Here is a 23,277-nt window from a genome sequence, read left to right on the forward strand (position 1 = left end):
ACAGCAGAAAAAAGTTAGTCTTATAAAGCTGTATTTGGTTGCTGAAAATGCATTATATATTTTTAGATGTGATATAATGAAGAGACTCGGAAGTTTCCTTCCAACTCTCGACTCTGAGCATCCTGTGGAAAACTTTGAAGTATGTTAGTAGAATGCAACTAATTTTTTTTCTATAGGAAATATACCAAAAGTGAGCAAAAGAAAAAAAAAGAGGGAAACGAACATGCTTAACATTCGTTCTGTTGAGTTTTCTACTATAATGGGTCCCCCCAAAGCAACAGCTAGCACTTAAATGGCAGCTGAAAGTTGTTAGCACTGATACAGTGTTATACTTCAATACATTAGCTCAGTGCATCCTCCAAACAGCACAGAGCTGGTATTATTGTCTTCTAACGTCTTACAGAGGGCAAAGCTGAAGAACAAGATAATATTCCTTGCAGTAAATAATGGCAAAGCCAAGACTGTTTTACATCTAATGTATATGAGGGTCTGGAGAAACATTAAAAGTTGATGGCAACAGCCTTTTTTTTTTTCAAAAATTATGTATTTATTTGGGGTAAATGGGGAGGGGATACAGAGAGATAGACCAAGCTTCCTTGTGGGACATAAGGTAGTTGCTTCAAGAGAACAATGAAAGTGAAAAAAATTGGCTTCTCAGCTTGTGGTTCTCATGTCTAAATGGCAGTTGGCTAACGTAAGAGCTTAATTTAATTTTGTAGACTTGCTACCTTTACCAACATTTTGCTTCAATGTCCATTCTTGTCCACACTGGTCAGCAGCATTACAGGGTATTGAGCAAACCACCGGATATCCCTATTTGCATAAGAGCTTTCTCAGCAGAATTGATTCCTCTTCCTTTAATCTAGGAAAATTCTGCAATTTTTTATTGCAGGATCTATTTAAATGCATAATAAAACTAGTAAAGGTGTCAAACAGCTCCCGTGTATGAGCTTTATAACATTATTCTGTGTCGAAAGTTCAGACTGGAGATACGCAAAATATTTGCAGCTTTATTTAATATAGCAATAATCAACCCATGACATGGTAACACTTGACCCAATTTTTAGAGATTATATTTTTTCTAAAAGTTAAATATATAGGTAAATTGCCTGACATAGCTTACTGTTTTTTTCAAATCTGTATCTAGCTGAAGAGAAGGTAACTAATTGCATTGGCTATGTTTCTGTTCACCTTGTCACTAAACAGTATTCTGGTTGAAGTATGAAAAAATTCCGTCCTCACACAGACATGAAGCTGGAAACGGCAGAATTTGTTTTTTAAACTTTTTGTTTGGAGATAAATGTATATTTACAAGCTTTATGTAAGGCATTAAACATAGAGCTTTATAAACCCTTCATTCAGTGCTTCAAAGATAGCATTTTGTGGGCCCAGCGTGATAGCTTAGTGGTTAAACTCCTTGCCTTGCCTGTGGTTTGGGATCCCATATGGGTGCAGGTTTTGTCCTGGCTGCCCCACTTCCCATCCAGCTTCATCAAGCCTGCACCCTGTACCTTGCACCCATATGGGAGGCCCGGAAGAAGCTCCTGGCTTCTGGCTTCAAACTGGCTCAGCTCTGGCTGTTGCAGCCACCTGGGGAGTGAACCAGGCAATGGAACATCTTTGTCTCTGTATCCCCTTCTCTCTGTGAATTTGCCTTTCTAATAAAAACAGATAAATCTTTAAAAAAAGATAACATTTTGCATGATTATAATCATGACCAGGAAATCAGCATTGATCAAATTCAGGGATGTTTTCACATTTCACAAATTCTACATGCATTTGTGTGTGTGTGTGTGTGTGGTTTTATTGCATGTGTAGACTCACATATCCACTACCCCAGTCAAGATACAGAGCTGCTCATCATCATACACAACTTGGTGCCACCCTTTTTATTACCTGGGGTCACCCCTGCCCCACCCTCCCTCCTCCTATTGGGTAGTCACTAATGTTTAACCACCTTTTCAGTTAAAGATGGGTATTCTTGGATACGATACAAAGGCTCCAAAAACGGCAGTCTGTTAAACGATCTGAAACTGTTAATAACACACATTTCAAAATGTAATTTAATTGGAGTTTTTTTTTTTAAAGATTTATTTATTTTATTACAGTCAGATATACAGAGAGGAGGAGAGACAGAGAGGAAGATCTTCCGTCCGATGATTCACTCCCCTGGAGTTTCTATTTTTGTGTCATGTGATATCAAAAATATCACTGGTGGGCCTGGTGTGATGGCTATGTGGCTGAATCTTTGCCTTCAACCACCAGGATCCCATATGTGTGCTGTTTCATGTCCTGGCGTCTCTGCTTCCCATCCAGCTCTGTGCTTGTGGTCTGGGAAGGCAGTGGAGGATGGCCAAGGGCCTTGGGACACTGCACTTGAATTGGAGACCTGGAGGAGGCTATGGCTCCTGGCTTTGGATGGGCTCAGCTCCAGCCTATGTGGCTATTTTGGGCGTGAACCAGCGGACTGAAGATCTTTGCCTCTGAATCTCCTTCTATCTGTAAATCTTCCTTTCCAATAAAAATAAATCTCGAAAAAAAAAAAGTCACTGGTCTTTCGTAAAACATTAGTATTCAGAACTATATAAGGTTTCCAGTTTTTACCACATTTCAATATCCAATATCTTCAAATCACATTCATGATCAAGTTTTTTTAAAAAGAGTATTTATTCATTTTTATTGAAAAGGTATATTTACAGAGGGGAGAGACACAGAGAAAGATGTTTCATCTGCTTGTTCACTCCTCAGATAGCTGCAACAGAGGAGTGCAGCAGATCGGAAGCCAGGAGCCAGGAACTTCCTCCAGGTCTCCCATACTGGTGCAGGGTTCCAGGACCTTGGGCCATTCTCCACAGCTCTCCCAGGCCATGAGCAGTTGATGGGAAGTGGAGCAGCTGTGACATGAACTGATGCCCATATGGGATCTCTGTGCTTGCAAGTCGAGGATTTAGTCACTGAGCCATCACTAATATCACCAGTCTTATCAGAAAAGTTTGAAAATATCATGCTTGAAACCTTTCTGAGTTCATAATACAAGCTAAAATTTCTTGGAATTCAGATTTTTCCTCAGAAGCTGAGTTTATTATTATTAAAATTTAATTTATTTTTATTGTAAAGTCAGGTTATAGAGAGAAGCATAAACAGAGAGAAAGATCTTCCAACCACTGGTTCACTCCCTAAGTGGTCACAACAGCTGGAGCTGAGCCCATCCGAAGCCAGGGACCAGGAGCCAGGAGTTTCTTCCAGGTCTCCCAGGTGGGTGCAGGGTCCCAAGGCTTTTAGTCCCCTACTGCCTTCCCAGGCCACAAGCAGGGAGGTGGAAGGGAAGTGGAGCAGTCAGAATAAGAACTGGTACCGTATGGGATCCAGGCACCTTCAAGGTGATGATTTTAGCCACTAGGCTACTGTGCCAGGCCCAGAAGTTCAGACTTTTAGCACTGACAATAAATACTGCTATTTCAATCCTGTAGACTAAGACGTGAGTTGTTATTTCAAGAAACTGGCTTTTGGATATTCAAGTGTAAATAATTGTAATTTTACATAAATTTTTCTTCAGGCAAAAACAGTGTATCTACAAAGTATCTACAAAGTGCTAAAGCTGGTATATAACTAAATGATTTAATCATCCAAATAATTTTCCCTAAAATTCCATTCTGCTTGAGTGTGCAACACAATTAATTTATGCATATTTCCCAGTTTGTCGTATAGACATGCCGATAAGCTTTTAAAGATGTTATTTGACAGAGAGGGAGAGTGAAGGAGAAACAGAGACAGAGAAAAGAGGGTGAATCATCTTCCATCTGTTGGTTCATCTGCAGCATCAGCCAGGCTGAAGTCAGGGGTCTCACCTCCAGTACCATCATCTTCTATTTAAATTCAGGCATCTCACCCACATTCCATCCTGACACTCTGTGCTTGGTTTACTATCTTCCTGGTGAACTGTGCTGGACTAGCCCCAGTGATGTGGTTGAGTACTGCATGACACCAAGGAAATTTCCACAACCTTAAGATTTGGGGCGGGATAGAGGGAATTTAGAAAGCACCAAACAACAAATGATGACTTTGTAGTATCAAGCCCAGGCCAACAGCTGTCAAAGCACCAAGTGGAGTTAGCTTCCTGAGAATTCCCCGTCACAAGTTCAAAGACATGTGCCTCCCAACCCTTGTGCGGACCATCACAGACACTCCTTGTGGTACGGGTGTGCAATTCAAGTTCAAGTTTATCTGCGTTAGAAGCCTCTAAGAACCTATCCTTCTGGACCTTGACAGGCCATGTTTAGGTAGGCAAGCAAAGAGTAGGGCACAGGCGACCTTCCAGGGGGAATGACACTGTGCTACACGGCTTGGAAGTCAAAGGTTCAGAGTGGCCTCTTGCAGTAGGTATGACCCGGGAGAGCAAATCTGTTGGATTCCTGGAAACCTGACATGAGAGAGTAAAGTCCAGATCTTGATCCTTGGTTGCTGATGCTCTCAGATTTTCACCATCTAACTTTTCTCCCAAAAGCAGCACTTCAAGTCTAGCCACTCTCACGGCTGCGGAGAGAAGCTCAATTCGCCCCAAGCCTTCACTCTGCCTGCCTTAATTTAAACATTTCCCAAACATCTAGAGCGGCTCGGCTGCCTTCCCCTGCCCCAACACTGGGCGACTACACATCAGGCGGTTCCCCTAGAGCAGTTAGCGACCGACACCTCCGGCGACTGGGCGGGCACGGGAGGGCGGAGCGGCTCCAGCAGGTGGTGTGAGCCGGGAGGCCGGCTCTAGGCAGCCGGGCGGGGCCTGAAGGGCGGGATGGGCCCGGGCCTGGGGGCGGGCTCCGAGGGGGCGGATCGGACCTGCCGAGGGCGGGGCGGGCCAGGCCACGGCTAGGCGGGCGTGCAGCGCGGGACGGCCGCAGGCCCCAGCGCGCCACCATGGTGCGACAACGCCCGCGGGCTTGGGTACAGCTGCAGCGGCCGAGGCGGCCGGGCAGGCACACCGGTTGAGAAAGGAGCCTTCGGGGAGTGACCACGAGCACCGCCGTCCGGATCCCTACTCTTAGCCCTCAGCCTCCACCTTGGGTGCGGACGGCCACCCGCCGAAAGATGCGCGCCCCCGGCTGCCCTGGTGGCTGAGCCCGCCTCTCCGCACGCCACCCTCGCCATGGCTTTGCCCGGCGCCGAAGGTGCGGCCGACACTCCGGGGTCACCGGGCAGGGGTGCCCCGGCCGGCTCCGCGTCGTCGTCGTCCGGTTCCTCCGGCGGCTCGGCCTCGGCCGGCCCAGGGCTGTGGGCCGCGCTCTACGATTACGAGGCTCACGGCGAGGATGAGCTGAGCCTGCGGCGCGGCCAGCTGGTGGAGGTGCTGTCGCAGGACTCCGCCGTCTCCGGCGACGAGGGCTGGTGGGCCGGCAAGGTGCAGCGGCGCCTGGGCATCTTCCCAGCCAACTACGTGGCGCCGTGCCGCCCGGCCGCCCGCCCCACGCCGCCGCCCGCGCCCCCGCCGCCGCCGCCGCGGCCCGGCTCGCCCGTGCACGTCGACTTCGAGCTGCTGGAGCTCAAGGAGCTCATCGGCGCCGGTGGTTTCGGGCAGGTGTACCGCGCCACCTGGCAAGGCCAGGAGGTGGCAGTGAAGGCGGCTCGCTGCGACCCGGAGCAAGACGCGGCAGCGGCGGCCGAGAGCGTGCGGCGGGAGGCGCGGCTGTTCTCCATGCTGCGGCACCCCAACATCATCGAGCTGCGGGGCGTGTGCCTGCGGCAGCCTCACCTCTGCCTGGTGCTCGAGTTCGCTCGCGGTGGCGCGCTCAATCGGGCACTGGCTGCTGCCAACGCCTCCCCGGATCCCTGCACGCCGGGCCCACGCGGCGCGCACCGCATCCCCCCGCACGTGCTGGTCAACTGGGCTGTGCAGATCGCACGGGGCATGCTGTACCTGCACGAAGAGGCCGTCGTGTCCATCCTGCACCGAGACCTCAAATCCAGCAACAGTGAGTTGGGCTGTGGGGGGCGTGGACCACTCCCTTCACTGTGCCACTCTGGGTTGACTCCACAGGGCGAGGTGCCAGGTGCTAAGAGGCGAGGGTCAGCCTCCTTGGCGCCAGCGGTATCTCCTGCCCCGGCCTTGCTAGCCCTCAGAAGTGCAGCTAATCCTTGGCTTCTTGGTGACTTGCTTACCTCGAGGCCTTTGGGTGCTTTAAGAAACAACAACAACAATAAAAAAACAACGTGGCCCTGGTTTGGTTTACAGCTTCAGCGTTTATGAAATACCAGCATCTGCTGGGAGGTCCAGCAGTTTTGCCTTTCTGTGCTGTGGGCCAGTACCCCTTGCCAGCTGTGGCTTTCCACGGATCTTGAGGGACTCTTGGCTACCTGCCTCACCCTCGCCCTTACACTTGCCTGTCTCACCCTTCTACTTTGAACATGGCTTCACTGCTTCTGACTTTTCCCAAGATGTTTTCTTTATTTGAATGTCGCTGTATATGAAATATGATTCTATTATCTGCTTGGTGACTTCATTTTTACAGACAAGAGGCTCAAGGTTATGCATATTTGGGTTAGGGAAAAGAGTACTGCTCCCACCCTTTGAAATCTTATTTATTTGAGAGGTGGGGAAGAAAAGTCTTCCATCAACTGGTTCACTCTCCAGGTGGCAGGTGCTTCCTTCTGATCACCATGTCTGTGGCAGGGGCCCAAGTACTTGGGCTGTCTTCTGTGCCTTTCCCAGACCATTAGCAAAGAGGTGGATGAGAATTGGAGCAGCTGGGACTTGAACTTGCACCTGTGCGGGATGCCAGTGTCAGCAATTTTATATACTATGTCACAACATAGGCCCCATCCCTTATGTTGTTTTTAAATCAAGGTGAATTTAACAGGTGTCAACAAGAACTGGCCAAGAACCTAACTATTGTTGTTTAGAAGAGCTAATAAGTGACTTCGAAGCTTGTTTCTTTAATCTTGAAGATCATTTCATATTCTTAGAATGAGATGAGATCTCATGATGGAGTTGAGAATGCAGGCAGAACTGGCATTGACCTGCCACTGCTGCATGTCTTTCAACCTTGTAAAACCTGCTAGGACAGGAGCTAACACAAATGGAAACATTGTCCTTTCTGAGTGCAGGCAGGAGGGACTGGAAGGAGTGATATTTTTGGTGGGTGTTTGTTTTTTTCTTATTCAGAATTCTTAAGTGTTGAAAATTACTGATGGAGCATTTTCATTAAGTGCAGTGGAAATAACTTGAGGGTTGTAACCTTGTGTAAGTCCTGGATACTTTCAGGCTTTGTGACCATTCTTTTCCTGAGTCTCTCATAATTCGAGGGCAACAGCTTGAATAGTGGGAGCAAATCTAACAAAATATGGAGTGCAAAGTGGTCCTGACCGTGATGTATTCTGAGCCCTCAGGCCATGGTGAAGCATTCTAGATGATTTGTGTGTCTTTAGAATGCTCTGGTAATACTGAAAACCCCTGGCTTTTGATGTGCTTAATTTCTGTAAATGTTTTAGACCTGACACAATCTTCACTACCCATTTGTGCTTGTTTCCTAAAATATGCTTTTCTGAGGAGAAATGCTTCATCAGCTGCTAGAACAGGTGACTTACCCATGTATACTGTGAAGCGTCTTTTCAGAGCAAGCCTGTGTTTGCTGGGAGCTTTCTGCAGAAGCAGGTATTTTAAGGACAACAGCATCATTTTTCCCTCCCCTGCCTCTTGGCAGGTGTAGCAGTTCTGTGACAGGTAGAGCCTGGCATTCTACACACTTGCTCTGTTATGAGATACCCAGTGCCTAACACAGACACCTCAAGCTGCATCCCCCTTTAGATGAAAGAGTAGAAGGACCTGTAGCTTTTGTGTTTGCATCAAACTTTGTTTTGTTTTGTTGTGAGAATTCTTGAGGTCCACATGCTGTGCTCACATGGTAGTGCCAACTTGGTGTGCTCATAAAACATTTGAGGGAATGTTCATTCATGGTGCATTTTTGCAAGCAGCGAATGTGTTTATAAACGATGACAACTTTTGAAGGACTCCTGTTACTTTTAAATAGTGAGCAGAAGACCCTGGAATAATAACTGTAGTCAAATAGTTTTTATTGACACAAAAAACCCTGCACAGTTGAGGGTAGATCCGTGTGCATAGTAGATATTATGTAATTTGAAAGTGATTACACCTACTGCTTGGTTTTTGACTTTTCACACTGAGGAAAAACTTAAGCTTTCTGAAGTAGTTTCATTTCTGTAATTGTCAGGTAAGGTTTCCTTTGGTTTAAATTGTTATAGCCTTCAAAAGACTTAAATGGGTATTTACTAGCCCAGGCAAATATTTGTTGTCATAGATCATTTTTATGGTTACTTAACCGCTGCAAATTGAAAATGTGCCTAAAATGTCCAAATCATAGTGCCTAGCACTATGGTCTTGTCTTGGCCGTTTAGGTTTAATTGTTCAATGAATAAATGCAGGTACGGGTCTTGTTCAGACTTCTGGACATAGCAGATACCCTGTTAAAGTGTATTTGTTTGACTTCATTAGGTATTTGCTAATGGTGGTAGTGAACTAATGATAATGTAAACACTTTTCCCAAATCAATATTTAGTTTTATTTTCACTCCAAAGTCTACTTATGTAACAAAGAACCAGTGAAAGACAACTTGGAAACAAGTTATTGGAAATTATTGCCTAAAATAAATGTTTAAATTTGTCCAAATAATATATTACTCCGGACAGATTTTCTTTCATCTTTTCTAATGGCTCTTACATTTAATCATAGCTTTTGAAACAATGTCTTGTTGAAATAATAGCTGATGTGTTGTCATGGTATAAACAACTTTGTCCCTCTTCTAACTGTAACAGATTAAAAGTTGAATCAAATTAAAAGGTTTTAAGCATCATTCATGTTGTAAAAACACTTAAGCCTTTCAAGTCCCAGCATAAAACATAATAGGAAAATTTTTACTTAAAGTCCATATATTTCAAGTACGGAGCAGTAGAAGGCAGCTTTAGGTGAGTGTGGAAGTTGATGCTGAAGTTGAACTCATGTATTTGATACTGTGAGTTCCCTCCATATGCCAGTCACCCAGGAATACACTGGCAAGCCAGACAAGCTGTTGCCCTACAGCTGAGCCTAACAGGAAAGAGAGAACATTTCTTCAGTGGTAAGTATGAGGATTTGGTACTGCCAAGATAATAAATCATGTCAAGGGTTAGAGAGTAGTTGGTGGAGCATGGGTGTGCTCATTTGGAGAGGTAGTCCAGGGAAGTGGGTCTAAAGGTCGTGGCACCATCAAGCCAAAATCTAGACAGAAAGCCTGGCTCATAAAAGGCATGGGGAGAGAACAAGTGAGGTTCATGCAGGTCACTAGGAGGAGAAGGGAGGGCTAGGCAGGCTTGGATCAGCCTTTCTGGGCCTCCGTCGGTGTTGGGGTGGGTGATGCTCCACTCTGCATGTCCTTCAACAGGGGAGTCTTGCAACATTTTTGTGCCAGGGAGAGACACGTTCTGATCTTTGTTGTTACAAAATTATACTGGCTAAAGTGAGAAAGGGACTCTGGCTGTGAGTGAGAGCTGTCAGAGGCAAGGGTGCTGGCTGTAGGTGTGGTTTTCAGGGTGATTCTTGGGGGGAAGTGAAGTAAAATAGGAATTGCTGAGGATGGTCAGAATGATCAGAATTTAGTCCAAATGCTGTATTTATTCTGGCAGTTTAGGATTGAAGGAAAATTGTGCATATAACTATAAATAGACGTAGTTTTATTTATTATGAAGTGCAATTTAGTGCTCTTACTGGGACACACTGTAAAGGGGATCTCAATTTTTTGGTTTGCTTTCCCTAGCACAGTGTAAATAAAGAAACTGAGAAAATTATAGCAAATATAATCTCAAAATAAGATGTTTAAATAGCTCATAACAGTGATTTGGGGTAGCTGTTAATGACATTATTATCAGTTAAAAGAGGGATGTCCCCCTCTCTCTTCTGTTCTTTTACTCTGTTATTCTTTTTACCGCATGGCACCGCACGGCACATAGGTTCCTGCTGTCACTGTTTCCTGTTCAGGAGGGCACAGAGAGGTCAGTCCGGGTATCCCTGTAGTAACAGAAATTTCTGCCCGTTTCTGAAACCAGGTTGGCTATAGGCTGTATTTTTCAGTCATAGCAATCTCACCAATGTCAATGTGTCTTTCCCTACTGTAGTCATACTTGGATATTAAGAAAATAAATAGGCCGCCTTTTGTTTTCTTATACTTTTGTGCAGGAGCCATTGTTTAGTTCCAGATTATGCAAACTATACATAGCTGATAATTTTGGTAGTCATTGTTACTTCTATCAAGGCATGATAAAGCAGGGAGGGTAGGAGACAACCCAGCCACTCATTTCAGAAGGTCATTCATTGGTAATCCTGCTTTCTCACACTAGCTTAGAGTGTTGACATTGTGCCAGAATAGTGCAGTTAAGGCCAAGAGCATTGTGCCTGAAGCGTTGCTCTGATTGTGTGCGGTGTGACCTTGGCTAAGTTTTATAACTTCATTGGACCTGAATTGCTTGATTTCTAATATTATATAGTGAATTCCTTTCCTGGAGATTAACAAAAGTCCTATAGAGAAAATCTGCCTAATGTTTCTTCAACCTCACAAGGCAGTTGGATAAAAATTGGCACAAAAGTATATGACCTTTTCCAGGAACAATGAACGATTAATTAGATATTGAGAATGAAAAGCAGGAAGGAAACTGGTGGTTTTCACGTGGCCAGGCAGCAGGGGCCTAGGAGCCAGGTCTTGCTGTGTGGGTATTTCATAGGCGTAGGAGAGCTGCTGAAGCTTCCAGTGGAGAGTAGTGTGGTCTACTCCTTACAGACAGATGTGTTCCCAGAAAACGAAGATCAGCCAGGGATCACTGTCTTTATGACAATCCTGTCAGACTCTTAGAGCAGCAGTAATTCACAAAGTAATCTACCTAGATTTTGCTTTGTTGTTTATCATTTGCAGCTGGAGTCTAGTTTCTATAATTTATAGTGTGTTAGACCACTTTCTGTCTCTTTAATTGCTAGCTATTTCTGGAGTTGGAATGTTATCTAGATTTGCCATGTCAGGTTAACTCCCAATGTCAGCGATAATTCTCCAAACCCTCCAGGGTTATTGAGGTGCTCCTGAAAGACAGAAACACTTTAATGTGATTGCTTTGGGCTGAAGGGTTCCTTGGGGAAGCTAAGAAAATGGAAGTGGTTTTGCTGTGTAATGTGCAACTTAAATGTATGTGGTTGATGCCTCATGGAGAGTTTAATTTTAAAAGCTCATTTTCACATGTTCCTTCATTTTAAGTAAGTGCTTTTAGAAAAGTGCTAGTAATGACAGGAGCAGCAGTTCACATTTACTTAGGGCTTGCTGGGTGCTGGGCACTACTGCTGGATTATCTTCATTTAATTCCTACAACAGCCCTTTGACGTAGGGACCGTAATTACTATGTTACAGGTGAAGAACCTGAAGCCAGGAATGAACGGACTGGGTCAAAGTCACTCAGTTTGTCAACTTGGGTTAAGGACTGAATACATGGCCTCTGATTGCAGCACTTGAGCTTAAATCCTCTGCGTATGTAGCTTGGTTCAGCGGCTGCCCAGTGCTTTGTTTTAGGACTCCCCAAGAACTTTTGTTGGCATAGGTTATAGTAATTGATACTTACCCTAGTCAATGTTTAAAATTACACATGGAAATTATTTGATGATGTTAAAATAACAATATCATAGAATTATCTTTTTATTGTTTTTCTTACATTTTTGTTGATAGGCAGATTTACAGAGAGGAGAGATTAAAAAAAGAGATCTTCCATCCACTGATTCAGTTCCTAAATAGCTACGTTGGCCCAATGTGAGCCAATCTGAATCCAGGATCCAGGAGCTTTTTAGGGATCTCCTGTGGGTACAGGGGACCAGGATCTGATCCTTTACTGCTCTGCTAGACCATTAACACAGAGCTGGATTGGAAGTCCGCAGTCGGGACACCAACCAGCACCACAAGTAGAAGACTAGCTTGCTGCAGTGCCATGCTGTCCCCACTTGCTGTTTAATCCAACCTTTTTTTCTTTTTAAAGATTTATTTTTGTTGGAAAGGCAGATTTACTGAGAGAAGGAGAGAATGCTCTTCCATCTGTTGTTTCATTCCCTAAATGGCTGCAGTGGCCAGAGCTGAGCTGATCTGAAGTTTCTTCTAGGTTTCCCGTGTGGGTGCAGGGTCCCAAGGCTTCGAGTTATCCTCTTCTACTTTCCCAGGCTACATGCAAGATGCAGGATGATAAGTGGAACTCATGGAACATGAACCCATGCCCTTATGGGATACTGGCACTTTCAAGGTGAGGATTAGCCAATTGAGCCCCAGACCCATTAACAGAGCATTTTTAGTGGAGAAAATTAACCTCTACATTCCAAAACAGATTTAGTAAGGATGGTGATGTGCTTACACCTTTGAGGCCTGCTTTAGTGCCACACTTTCACAAGAGATGGACGGGTGCTCATAGCAGCTTCTGCATGTCCTCTGCTGCAATGTTAGGAACTGTTGCATTCCTGGGGCTTGCACTGAGAATCCCTGGGATAAAGGATTGTATCTGTTGGTAGAGAATGGCATTCTCTGAAGTAGCAATTTCTTTTTCTTTTTTTAAAGATTTATTTATTTTTATTGGCAAGTCAGATATACAGAAAGGAGGCGAGACAGAGAGGAAGATCTTCCATCAGATGATTCACTGTCCAAGTGGCCAAAATAGTCAGTGCTGCACCAATCCGAAGCCAGGAGCCTGGAGCCTGGAGCCTCTTCCGGGTCTCCCACGTGGGTGCAGGATCCCAAGGCTTTGGGCCCTCCTCAACTGCTTTCCCAGGCCTCAATCAGGGAGCTGGATGGGAAGCAGGGCTGCTGGGATTAGAACCGGCAGCCATATGGGATCCTGGGCGTGCAAGGCGAGTACTTTAACCACTACATTATCATGCCGGGCCCATGAAGTAGCAATTTCTGATAGAGCTTCAGAAAGTAGGAAATTCTGATACAGTAGAATTTCACAATGTATTTCCTTTCCAACATTTTTGGAAGTCTTGGGCTATACAACACTGAAAGAATTTCAAACAAACACCTATGTATCCACTGACTAAATTCTACTAACATTTCATCTGCTTGCTGTAATAAAGATCTAATATTTCCCCACCATTCATTAATATACTTCAGTTTATGATGCAAGTAGTATGTGTGTGTATGAATCTTCTAGTTGATTCTCGTATAGAGCCAGATGTTAAAAATTACAGTTCAAAGGACCGGATTGGTAGATCTTTCTCATGGTTATCTGGTTTCCATGGTCAGTAGGCTGTATCCAAATCAAACTAATGATGGTTGCTTGTAGAAGGTACTAGGTGAGAGTATGCCTAGCTTAGCCTGGACTGGCTCTTGGCAAAGAAATATATATAAACATTTGGTCCTCTGTTACTGGAGATGATGATGGTGGTGTTTGAGATTTGAATGCCAGCTCCACTGTTTGTGGGCCTTCACTTTCTAAATAGGCTGATGTGAGCATGCAATGAGGCAGTATGTATCTGGAGTTGGCCAACTTTTCCTGTCAAAGCCAGATGGCAAATACTTTATGCTTTGCAAGCAGCACTGTCTCTGTTTCAGCTCCTTAGTGCTACTCTGTAGCTGAAAGCATCCCTGATGATGTATAAGCCAATGAGCACTGCTGGGTTCCCTTAAAGTTTTATTTACAAAAGAAACAGGGTGTCAGATTTAGCTTAAGTTTGTCAGCTCCTCTGTTACATAATCTGTAAGACTAGTGGTTAGTTTAATTTTTATATTTAGGAATGATTAGAGTGCTTTAAATATTTCCTAGTGTATTTTTATGTGAACTCTGTAATAAGCTAAGAATATTTATTTATTTACTTATTTATTCTTGATTCATATAATTTTTTATTGGAAAGAGATTTACAAGGAGAGACACAGAGAAAGGTCTTTCATCTGCTGGTTCACTCCCCCAAGCGGCCGTAATGGCTCTGAAGCCAGAAGCCAGGAACTTTTTCCAGGTCTCCCACACTGGTGCAGGGTCCCAAGGCTTTGGGCCGTCCTCCATGGCTTTGCTAGGCCACAAGGAGGGAGCTGGATGGGAAATGGAGAAGCCAGAACAGAACTGGCAGCTGTAATGGATCCCGCACTTGTAAAGATTTAAGCTACTGAGCTATTGTACTGGACCCTGTTATTCTTCTTTATTATGTAAAATGTGGTGCAGTTCAAATGCATCATCTTGCTTAACACAGAGGATCCTTTGAATTTGATTAGAAGGTCTTCCAGAGTTGATTGATCCAGGCTGGCCTGCCAGCCATGTGTTGAGACAGCTCCCAGCTTTGGTCTCTCTGGCAGAGTCTGTGGCAGAGTCTGTGAGCAGGTCTGTTTATAACTTGGGCTGATAAGTTGAATCAAGGAGGAAGCATAAAGTATACTAAATGGCTCTTGTACCTGTTTCATTGCCTTGGCTCATTAACAGTTTGTGCATTTTTTTCTATAATTAGGAATAGAGGAAATCCTTGCCTTTTGGAGAAGTATCTTGATTGTGCACATGGTATTTGAATATTTGGCTTCATAGGAAATAAGAGAATTATATAAAGTTTTCTGAAAATAATTCACCCTAATGCCAAGTATATTGCTTTCTATTTATAAATATATTAAGCCAATAGATGATGGCAGTAGGTTGCACATACAATGGAATCTAATACACTTTCTAAGTTTTCTCATGAACACTGAGTATTATATGTGTGTGTTCTATTAAAGGTGGTTTGTTTTGTCATATGAGCATGCTGAAGTTCTGTTTTAGCAGACTGCTTCTGTATTTTCTTTAGAGAAGTCTCATATTTGGTAAGCTCATGAGTTCCTTCCTGCAGCAGTTATTGATAGTCTGCTGTGTGCTAGAAATATCCCTGGGATCCCTTATATTCACTACCTAAGCAGCAGGAACAAATCTTTCCACTAATGGAGCATACATCCCAATGAATGAGGCAGACATTAAGGACAGTAAATAATGAAATATGTAGTATGCTACATAGAGGTGAATGCTGAGTGTACAAACTAAGGTTGCAAAGGAGGAGGAAAACGTTGGAGTAAGCAGTGAAGTTTTGGGTTGTGTGTCTAAGGAAGGTTTTACACAGAAGGTCAATTTTCAGCAAAATTTGAAGTGAGGAAGTTGCTCATTGGAGAAGGACATTGTTGTTAGAGGGAACAGAAGTTGCAAGATTTGTTGAACAGGAAACCAGTGTGACAGGAAAGGAGTGGAGGAGGGCAGAATGGGAGGGCATGAGGGAGAAACAGGGGTCAGTTGGGCATTGTGGGGTCTCATGAGGTCTTCTAGACTCTGAGTTTCGTGGTCAGTGTTGCGCTGGGAGCAGCCTGAGACTCAAGGTGGGGAGACATGGTTAGAGATACAAACTTGGGAGTCATCAGCACAAGCCAGTGTTTAAAGCCCCAGATTTGGCTGAGATTACCTAGGGAGCGAGTTTAGATAGAAGAGACCAGAGGTCTAAGGCCTGAGTCCTGGGGGTCTCTCCTAAAGGTTAGGGAGATAAGAAACCAGGAAAAGCTGGAGCTGGAAGGAAAACAAGAAGGTGCGTCTCTGGAGGCCAGTAAAAAAGTTTCAGGTGAGAATGCTCAACTCTTTCAAATATCATGTGCCCTCTAGCTTACCTTCATGAGGATGATCTTAAAAACAGTTTTCATTAAAAAAAAAAAGTGTTTTGAAAGAGTTACAAAAGAGGGACAGAGAGATCTTTCATTTGCTGGTTCACTCCTCAGATGACCCCAGTGCTGGGCTATGCTGAAGCCAGGAGCCAAGGTTCATCCAGGTTTCCCATATGGGTGCAGGAGCCCAGGCACTTGGGCCATCTTCTGCTGTCATGGAGCTGATCAGGACTGGAGCAGCTGAAACAAGAATCAGTGCCCATAAGGAATCACATGTGTTGGCATTTATCTGCTGTACCACAACGCCAGCCCTCCTTTCCTATTTGTAGAATATCCTAATGCTTTTTCAGGAGAGTAGAGGTGAAATGGCTTTTTTTTTTAAAGATTATTTAGTTGTAAAAAAAAAGATTATTTAGTTGTTTGAAAGTCAAAGTTAGAAAAAATAGAGAGATGGAGGGTGTCCATCTACTGATTCACTCTCCATGAGGTTGTAATGTCAGGGCTGTGCCAGATTTGAAGGTAGAATCCCAGAGCTTCCTCACTGTCTTCCATGTGGGTGCAGGGACCGGAGCACTTGGGCCATTTTCTGCTGCTTTCCCAGGTGCATTAGCAAGGATTGGAAATAGTACAACCAGTTCTTGAAGTGGCGCCCATTTGTGATAATGAAATTGCAGCTGGTGGTTTTACCTGTTGTGTTACAGTGCAGCCCCCAAGATCCATTTTTATAATATTCTTTATTCATTTACGTATTTATTTAGCAACTACTTGAACACGCAAAAGTGCTGGTTATTATACAGTAGTAAAAATTAGAGTAGACCCGAGTTTTGTCCTGAAACTACTTTGTTTTTATAATTTCTAAGAATCCTTTAATTAATTAATTTGTGAGAGGAAGGAACCCCTCCGCTCCATCCTCAGGTTCACTCTCTGAGTGGCTGAAAAGCTTGGGACTGGGCAAGGCCGAAGGAAGGAGCCAAGAGCTCAGTCCATGTGGATGGCAGGGACCCACCTCCTTGAGCCATCATCTGTTGGACCCCAGAATGTGCACCGTCAGGAAGCTGGATTGGGCAACCCTGACACTGTGCTTTAGCGTATGAGTGTCTCAACAGCATCTTAACTTTTATGCCCAATGTCTGATCCTCCAACCACTTTTACTATAATGGGAGTGGTTCAGTCCAAGTTATGTTAGGCGTGTATAACAGACAAGGCATAGGGAAGGTGTTTTGTGTAGACTCATCTAGTTTTGGAACAGGAGTGTTGAGATTCCAGGGGCTCATGGACTTGTAAGCAGCCTTAGGGTTAATGCCACGTGGGCCTGGGCTGATAGTCCAGTGCTCTGGTGCCCAGGGGCTGGAGTGGGAGGTACAGTTTTTACTGTGAGTAGAAGGGAAGATTGTCCCAAAGTAGGTACAGAAAAAGGAAAAAGCACTGTTGTATTTTTGGAGATGGCTTTCCTTACATTGGATCATTTGAATGTGGGTTCATTTTGTAGAATACAGGCAAAGCTGGAGATCTAATTTATTAATGAGACTGAGAAGGGACTTGAATGGGGGTTGGGCAGAAGTTTGGTTTTTACCCCATAGGTTGGTGAATTGGTTGGGGAGCAGAGGGAAGAATGTTACTGTGGAAATGGAGGGAAAGCAGTGGGAGAAACGGGTTGTGTTCTGTGAGTGGCACAGAAAGCTGCCGGTTATTGCCTGTAAATCATTGACCATTGTCAGGATTATAATACAGAAAGTTATTTTATGGTCTCAGATTGAAAGAAGTCATGTTTGTAAATATATTCTTTCATGTTGTTGCTTTTGGCAACTTTTTTCTTTCTTATGACTTTCCTTTTGGATAATAAATTACTAGTTTATGATTATCTGAAACCTATTTGCTGCATTAACTTCAATTTGAATGTGGCAATCCTACAAATGTTGGACAGAATGGGAATAGAAATGTTATTATAAGTGTTTTTTAGAAAATATACATTGTATTCTTCAACTCTGAAAATAGCAATGTGAAATAAAAATTCAATGTCTCATGATTCAGTAAATAAGCTAAGTAAGATTATAAAGGCCAGTTGTTAAAGAACAGGACTAGTGGTGCGGGGGGAAGGAGATGGAGGGCGGGGAGAATCTTCACTTAGCTCTCCAGGAAGGGTGCTCAAACATTTGCTGCTGTATAACCTGCATGAATCTGCCACTCTCTGGCCCCAAATGGAACTTGTCTGGGATTGTACAGGACAGTGGCTGGTAGGAACAGGTGTCCTGTGATTCTCTTGGATGGAATGACAGGAAGCGGAAGTTGGCTGCCAGCCTCCTGTCTTTAGGTGAAACCTGGCCAGGTGCCTGATTATATTACTTGTTCTGAGCAGGCTATTTTTGGTTTCGGTCACATTGCCCAAAAGATAAGGAATTTCAGGAATTCTGCTGGAACACCTCCGAAATGAGATCTAGAACAATGGGCCTTTCAGGGAACTCTAAACCTTTGACATTAGGAGTGTTATTTTAACTTGTCTCTGTTAGTTCAAAGTGTGGAGGCTTTTGGTTCCTATGGAAACTTTGGGCCTGGGGAAGGAGGATCCTGCCTTGCTTGCAATGTCTGCTTGTATCTCAGGATGCCACCCTGTCTGTTAAAAGTTTCTTTTTGAGTATTTAGCTTTTCTTTCCCACTTTAGTTCTGCTTTCATTTATTTAAGAGCTGTCTTTGTTGGCCTTTACATGTCAAGGTCTGTCAGCCTTTCCTTAGGTCCGCACTGTGGGGCTAAGACTGATTTTTGTTTTGAGACCATTTTTCTTAAAGATTTATTTATTTATTTATTTTATTGCTAAGTCAGATATACAGAGAGGAGAGACAGAGAGGAAGATCTTCCGTCCGATGATTCACTCTGCAAGTGACCGCAATGGCTGATGCTGAGCCGATCCGAAGCCAGGAGCCAGGAACTTCCTCCAAGTCTTCCTGCAGGGTCCCAAGGCTTTGGGCCGTCTTCGACGGCTTTCCCAGGCCACAAGCAGGGAGCTGGATGGGAAGTGGAGCTGCCGGGATTAGAACCGGCAGACCATATTGGATCCTGGCGCTTTCAAGGCGAGGACTTTAGGCACTAGACCACTATGGTGGGCCCATTAAGGCCATTTTTATTTTTAAAAATTGCTTATTTATTTGAAAAGACAGAGTTAGAGATCCTCCATCTTCAGTCCCACTCCCTGGATGCCCTCAGGGGGTTTGAGGAAGGTCTGGGCTAGGCTGAAGCCAGGAGCCTGGGTCTTCCCTGAGAGTAGCAGGGGCCCAAGCACTTGGGCTATCTTCTGCTTCTTTTCCTGTCACATTGGTGGAAGAATTGGATTGGAGACAGAGTAGCTGAACCTCAAGCCCATGCTCATATGGAATGTCACACACTTCACCCACTGAGCCACAATGCCAGCCCTGAGATCTCCTTTAATCAATCCTTCTTCATGCCTGTCTTCCTGGATGCATATGAAAAAGCGCTTTGGAAAACAACGTCTTCATAGGACCATAAGCCATGTCATCATCCATTTGATGTCTTTTTGATGGTAGGAACAATTATTTGAAAATCAAATTATGTAACGGAGCAAGAGAGGAAGCAATACATTGCCTTTGTTTTGATTTTTGTTTCTGTGATTTCAGAAAATAAGGTATTGAGGCTCTGAATTCTCTTTTCTATAGGCATTTGTTTTCCTTGATACTCATGAGGTGTAAGATCTAAGAAATAAAATGCCTTTAACTGACACGAAGGAACAGTCAAAATTTGATCTCTTCAGTAGGACTCAAAATGAGGTTGATTTCTGCTTGCTTTGCCTCCTTGTTACAATCAGTGTCATTATGAGTAGCACAGAGGGGGCTCGAGAAATGGACCTGCAGGTTACAGATGAAACCCAGCCTGGTTGCATAGCCTCTTCCGAGTCTCCCACGCAGCTGCAGGGTCCCCATGCTTTGGACTGTTTTCCTCTGCTTTCCCAGGCCACAAGCAGGGAGCTGGATGAGAAGCGGGGCCACCGGGATTAGTACTGGCACCCATATGAGATCCTGGCGTGTTCAAGGTGCTGCTAATCTATCACATTCGGCCCAGATTGATTGATTGATTTTTATTGGAAAGCCAGATATACAGAGAGGAAGAGAGATGGAGAGAGAAGATCTTGTGTCTGATTATTCACTCCCCAAGTGACCACAACAGCTGGAGCTGCACTGATACAAACTCAGGGTCCAGGAACCTCTTCCAGGTTTCCCACGTGCATGCAGGGTCCCAAGGCTTTGGGCTGTCCTTGACTGCTTTCCCAGGCCACAAGAAGGGAGCTGGATGGAAAGTGGGGCCGCTGAGATTAGAACCAGTGCCCACATGGGATCCCAGTACGTTCAAGGTGAGGACTTTAGCCATTAGGCCACCTTATTGGAAAGGCAGATATATAGAGAGAGGAGGGGAGACAGAGAGGAAGATCCTCTGTCTGATGACTTACTCCCCAAGTGGCAGCAATAGCTGGAGCTGAGCCCATCCAAATCCAGGAGCCAGGAGCTTCTTCTGGAGAAGACAAATTTTCCATCCACTAGTTTACTCCCCAAAGTGGCCCAATGACCACAGCTGAGCCAATCCAAAATGAGGAGCTTCTTCCAGGTCAACCACATGGGCACAGAGCCCCAAGGCTTTGGGTCATCCTTGACTGCTTTCCCAGACCTCAGGCAGGGAGCTGGATGAGAAGCAGGCCACAAGAACGGAGCTGGATAGGAAGCTGGACCGCCGGGACATGAACCAGGCCCATGTGGGATCCTGGCATGTGCAAGGTGAGGACATTAGCCACTAGGGTACTGTGCTGGGGCCTCCAAGAAAATTCCTGCAAAATTGACCAAGATGGCCAACTAGTGTGGAATGCAGTTACAACCAGAGAGCCTGGGCTCAGATTGGTTGAGCATCATAGTTCTTGAGCTGTGTGACTTCATACTATTCAACACTTCCATGTCTCAGTTGCCTTTTCTATAAAGGAGAGATAAGGTATCTGACTGTATCACAGAATGGGGAGGTTACATGATGGAAAAAACCTCTAATGTCACCTGACAAATTAAATATACTCCGCCTATGTCGGCCATTACTATACTACAGAAAGTGTCTCTCCTTTTGATCCTATTCCGCAAATCAGACATGAAGAATAATTTATCCTATGCCATTCTCCAGTGTGTTTGGAGAATTTAGTCTAAAATATTTCACATAGTTGAAATATTCCTTCTAGAAATTTGCATGTGATTTTTTAGTATGTTCCTAACAAAGATGTCATTTGATAAAAGAGGAAATAATTTTTTTTTCAGTATAAAAACCTGGATCATAGTCTTCCTACCTCAAACACATGTATTTTTTGTGAACCCTGGATTGCTATTTTAATTAATTCACTCTATCATTTTACTTTTTCAGTGTGAAAACTGTTTTGGTAACAAAGACCTATCTTTTGGGGTTTTTGTAAGGATTGAATGAGATAATGCATGTAAGGCATACATTGAGCTTTCAATACTTGTTGGAGATTTTTTTTCTTTTTTACATTAACTAGAAATGGCATGAACAAAATGCCAGTATAAAAATATGTGGGATGTACATACTATGTGGTTGTTAAGTCATTACTTGGAGTATCCACTTCCCATGTAAGAGTGCTTAATTAGAGTTCCTATTGCTCTGTTTCCCATCCAGCTTCCTACTGATATGCACCTTGGAAGACAGTTGCTGATGGCTTGAGTCCTCTGGTCCCTGCCCCTTCTATGGAAGCCCTGCATTGGGTTCTGGGCTATTGGTTCTTATCTGGACCCTCCCTGGAGGTTGTGGGCATTTGGGAAGTGAACCAAATAAAAAGAGAATAATAAGTGTACCTTGTAAAAGTAGATGAGTGTTCTGCTTGGGATTTATTTTTCCTGTAAGCGCTAAGTAGCTACCATGAATCAGATCCAACAGAGTGGGTATTTGAAGGGGAGTTGTATACGTTCCTCCCAGTATACCTCAGCCCTGCCAGACTTTTCCCTTGCCATAGGCTCTCCCCCTCTCTCTGTTCTCGTCCAGAGCAGAGTTCTAGTGCAGATGTTAGAGGCAAGAACAACTTCAATATGCTGTGCTTCCCAAGTGCTGGGGTAGAAACACAGAGTTCACATGCATACAGATGTTGCATTGCTTAGCGGAATACATGTCAGTTCACTCCTGGAGGACTGTGGAGCATGATGCGTTTGGGCAGATACTTCTGTTAGTAATCCCGTAACCACCATCCTGCAGTGTCCTTTTGCAATCAGATCTTCTCAGCCTCTGGCAGCTCTGGATCTGGTGTCAGTTCCAATAGTTCTTTTCTCGGGTTATGCACATGGTCATGGCTGGCTTCTTCCAGTTTAATCATAACAATGTTGAAGTTCATCCTTGTTGGCGAGTATAAGTAGTTTGTTCATAGAGAGTTTATAGATTCAAAGAATGCCTTGACAGTTGGAAAGAGTCTGCGGTAGATCAGAGAGAGACAGAACCTCCAATTCCACTCAAGCTTCCTGGAAAACCAAAAATAAATAAAATAAGTGAAAATAAGCATGCAAGGTGAGGATTGGAGGATTTATCCACTAGGCTATCATGCTATACCTTTTTTGTTTTAATTGGAAAGACAGATTTACAGAGAGAAGGAGAGACAGAAAGAAGGATTTTCCATCCACCGATTCACTCCCCAAGCGGCTGCAATGGCCAGAGGTGAGCTGACTCAAATCCAGGACCCAAGAGCTTCTTCCAAGTCCCAAGACTTGGGCAATTCTGTACTGCTTTCCCAGGCCACAAGCAGAGAGCTGGATGGGAAGTGAAGCAGCTGGAACATAAAGCAGCACCCATATGGGATTCCGACCATTGCAAGGGGAGAATTTAGCCACTGAGCCATTGCACTGGGCCCCAAAAGAACGTTTCTCCCTGGTCCAATCTGAGGAGAGTCAGCCAGAGGTGAGGAGGGGGAAAGCAAGCAGGACTGAGTCAGGGCAGGGTGGGGAGGGATTGTGAATGCTGCGAAAGGACTGGACAGCTCAGGGACAGAGCAGCGTAGGCCTTTCTCCTGGAAATTGCTGTTGTGTGACTTTCACAGTATTAGGAAGGCAGGGCTGGGGGAAAAATAATTGGATGATGTTTCTGTGTTTACTTTTTGCTAGATTTTAAGCATCATTAAATCTGTTAAATTATTATCATTTATTATCATTTATCAATTATTTATCAATTATTATCATTTATTTATTTTCATTTATTATTATTTATTTATTATCATTTATTTATTATCATTAAATCTGATAAATTATCTTCATGACTGAAAGTCTCCATAAGCATTTTTACAAACTTAACATAATATTTGAAAATGAATTTTGGTAATACTTCCTCTGTTTGCAATCTGCACTAGTATTTTTAGCGTAGAAAAAACTGCAATTAAATTAGGAAGGAATTCCTTGGAAGAAAATCACTTCTTTTTCATGTCAGGTAAACTTTACACAGACTTCTGATCTTGTCTGTGATATCTTAGTAAATGTTTCTTGCCCTTAGAAATCATTTACTGCTTATAAAGGGGAGCAAATCACGAAGAAGCTGAATTGTGGTTGTGGAAATTTTAAAAAATTCGTAACTCAAGGCACGAGTCACTGATAAAGGTTGTAATAT

At 44.0% G+C, this 23,277-nt stretch overlaps 1 protein-coding gene across 2 annotated transcripts in view; it reads left to right on the forward strand.

The window, feature by feature from the left end:
* The first annotated feature begins 4,853 nt into the window (after nt 1–4,853).
* The window catches only part of MAP3K21 (mitogen-activated protein kinase kinase kinase 21), a 53,781-nt gene continuing 35,357 nt past the window's right edge, over nt 4,854–23,277 (forward strand). For both annotated transcript variants that reach the window (XM_058669356.1, XM_058669357.1), the window contains exon 1: nt 4,854–5,963. In XM_058669356.1, coding sequence (XP_058525339.1) covers nt 5,141–5,963 — 823 coding nt within the window. In that variant the 5' untranslated portion in view covers nt 4,854–5,140. The remainder of the gene's footprint in view (nt 5,964–23,277) is intronic.

Source organism: Ochotona princeps, chromosome 10 (genome assembly GCF_030435755.1).
Source record: "Ochotona princeps isolate mOchPri1 chromosome 10, mOchPri1.hap1, whole genome shotgun sequence".
Taxonomy (NCBI): Eukaryota; Metazoa; Chordata; class Mammalia; order Lagomorpha; family Ochotonidae; genus Ochotona; species Ochotona princeps.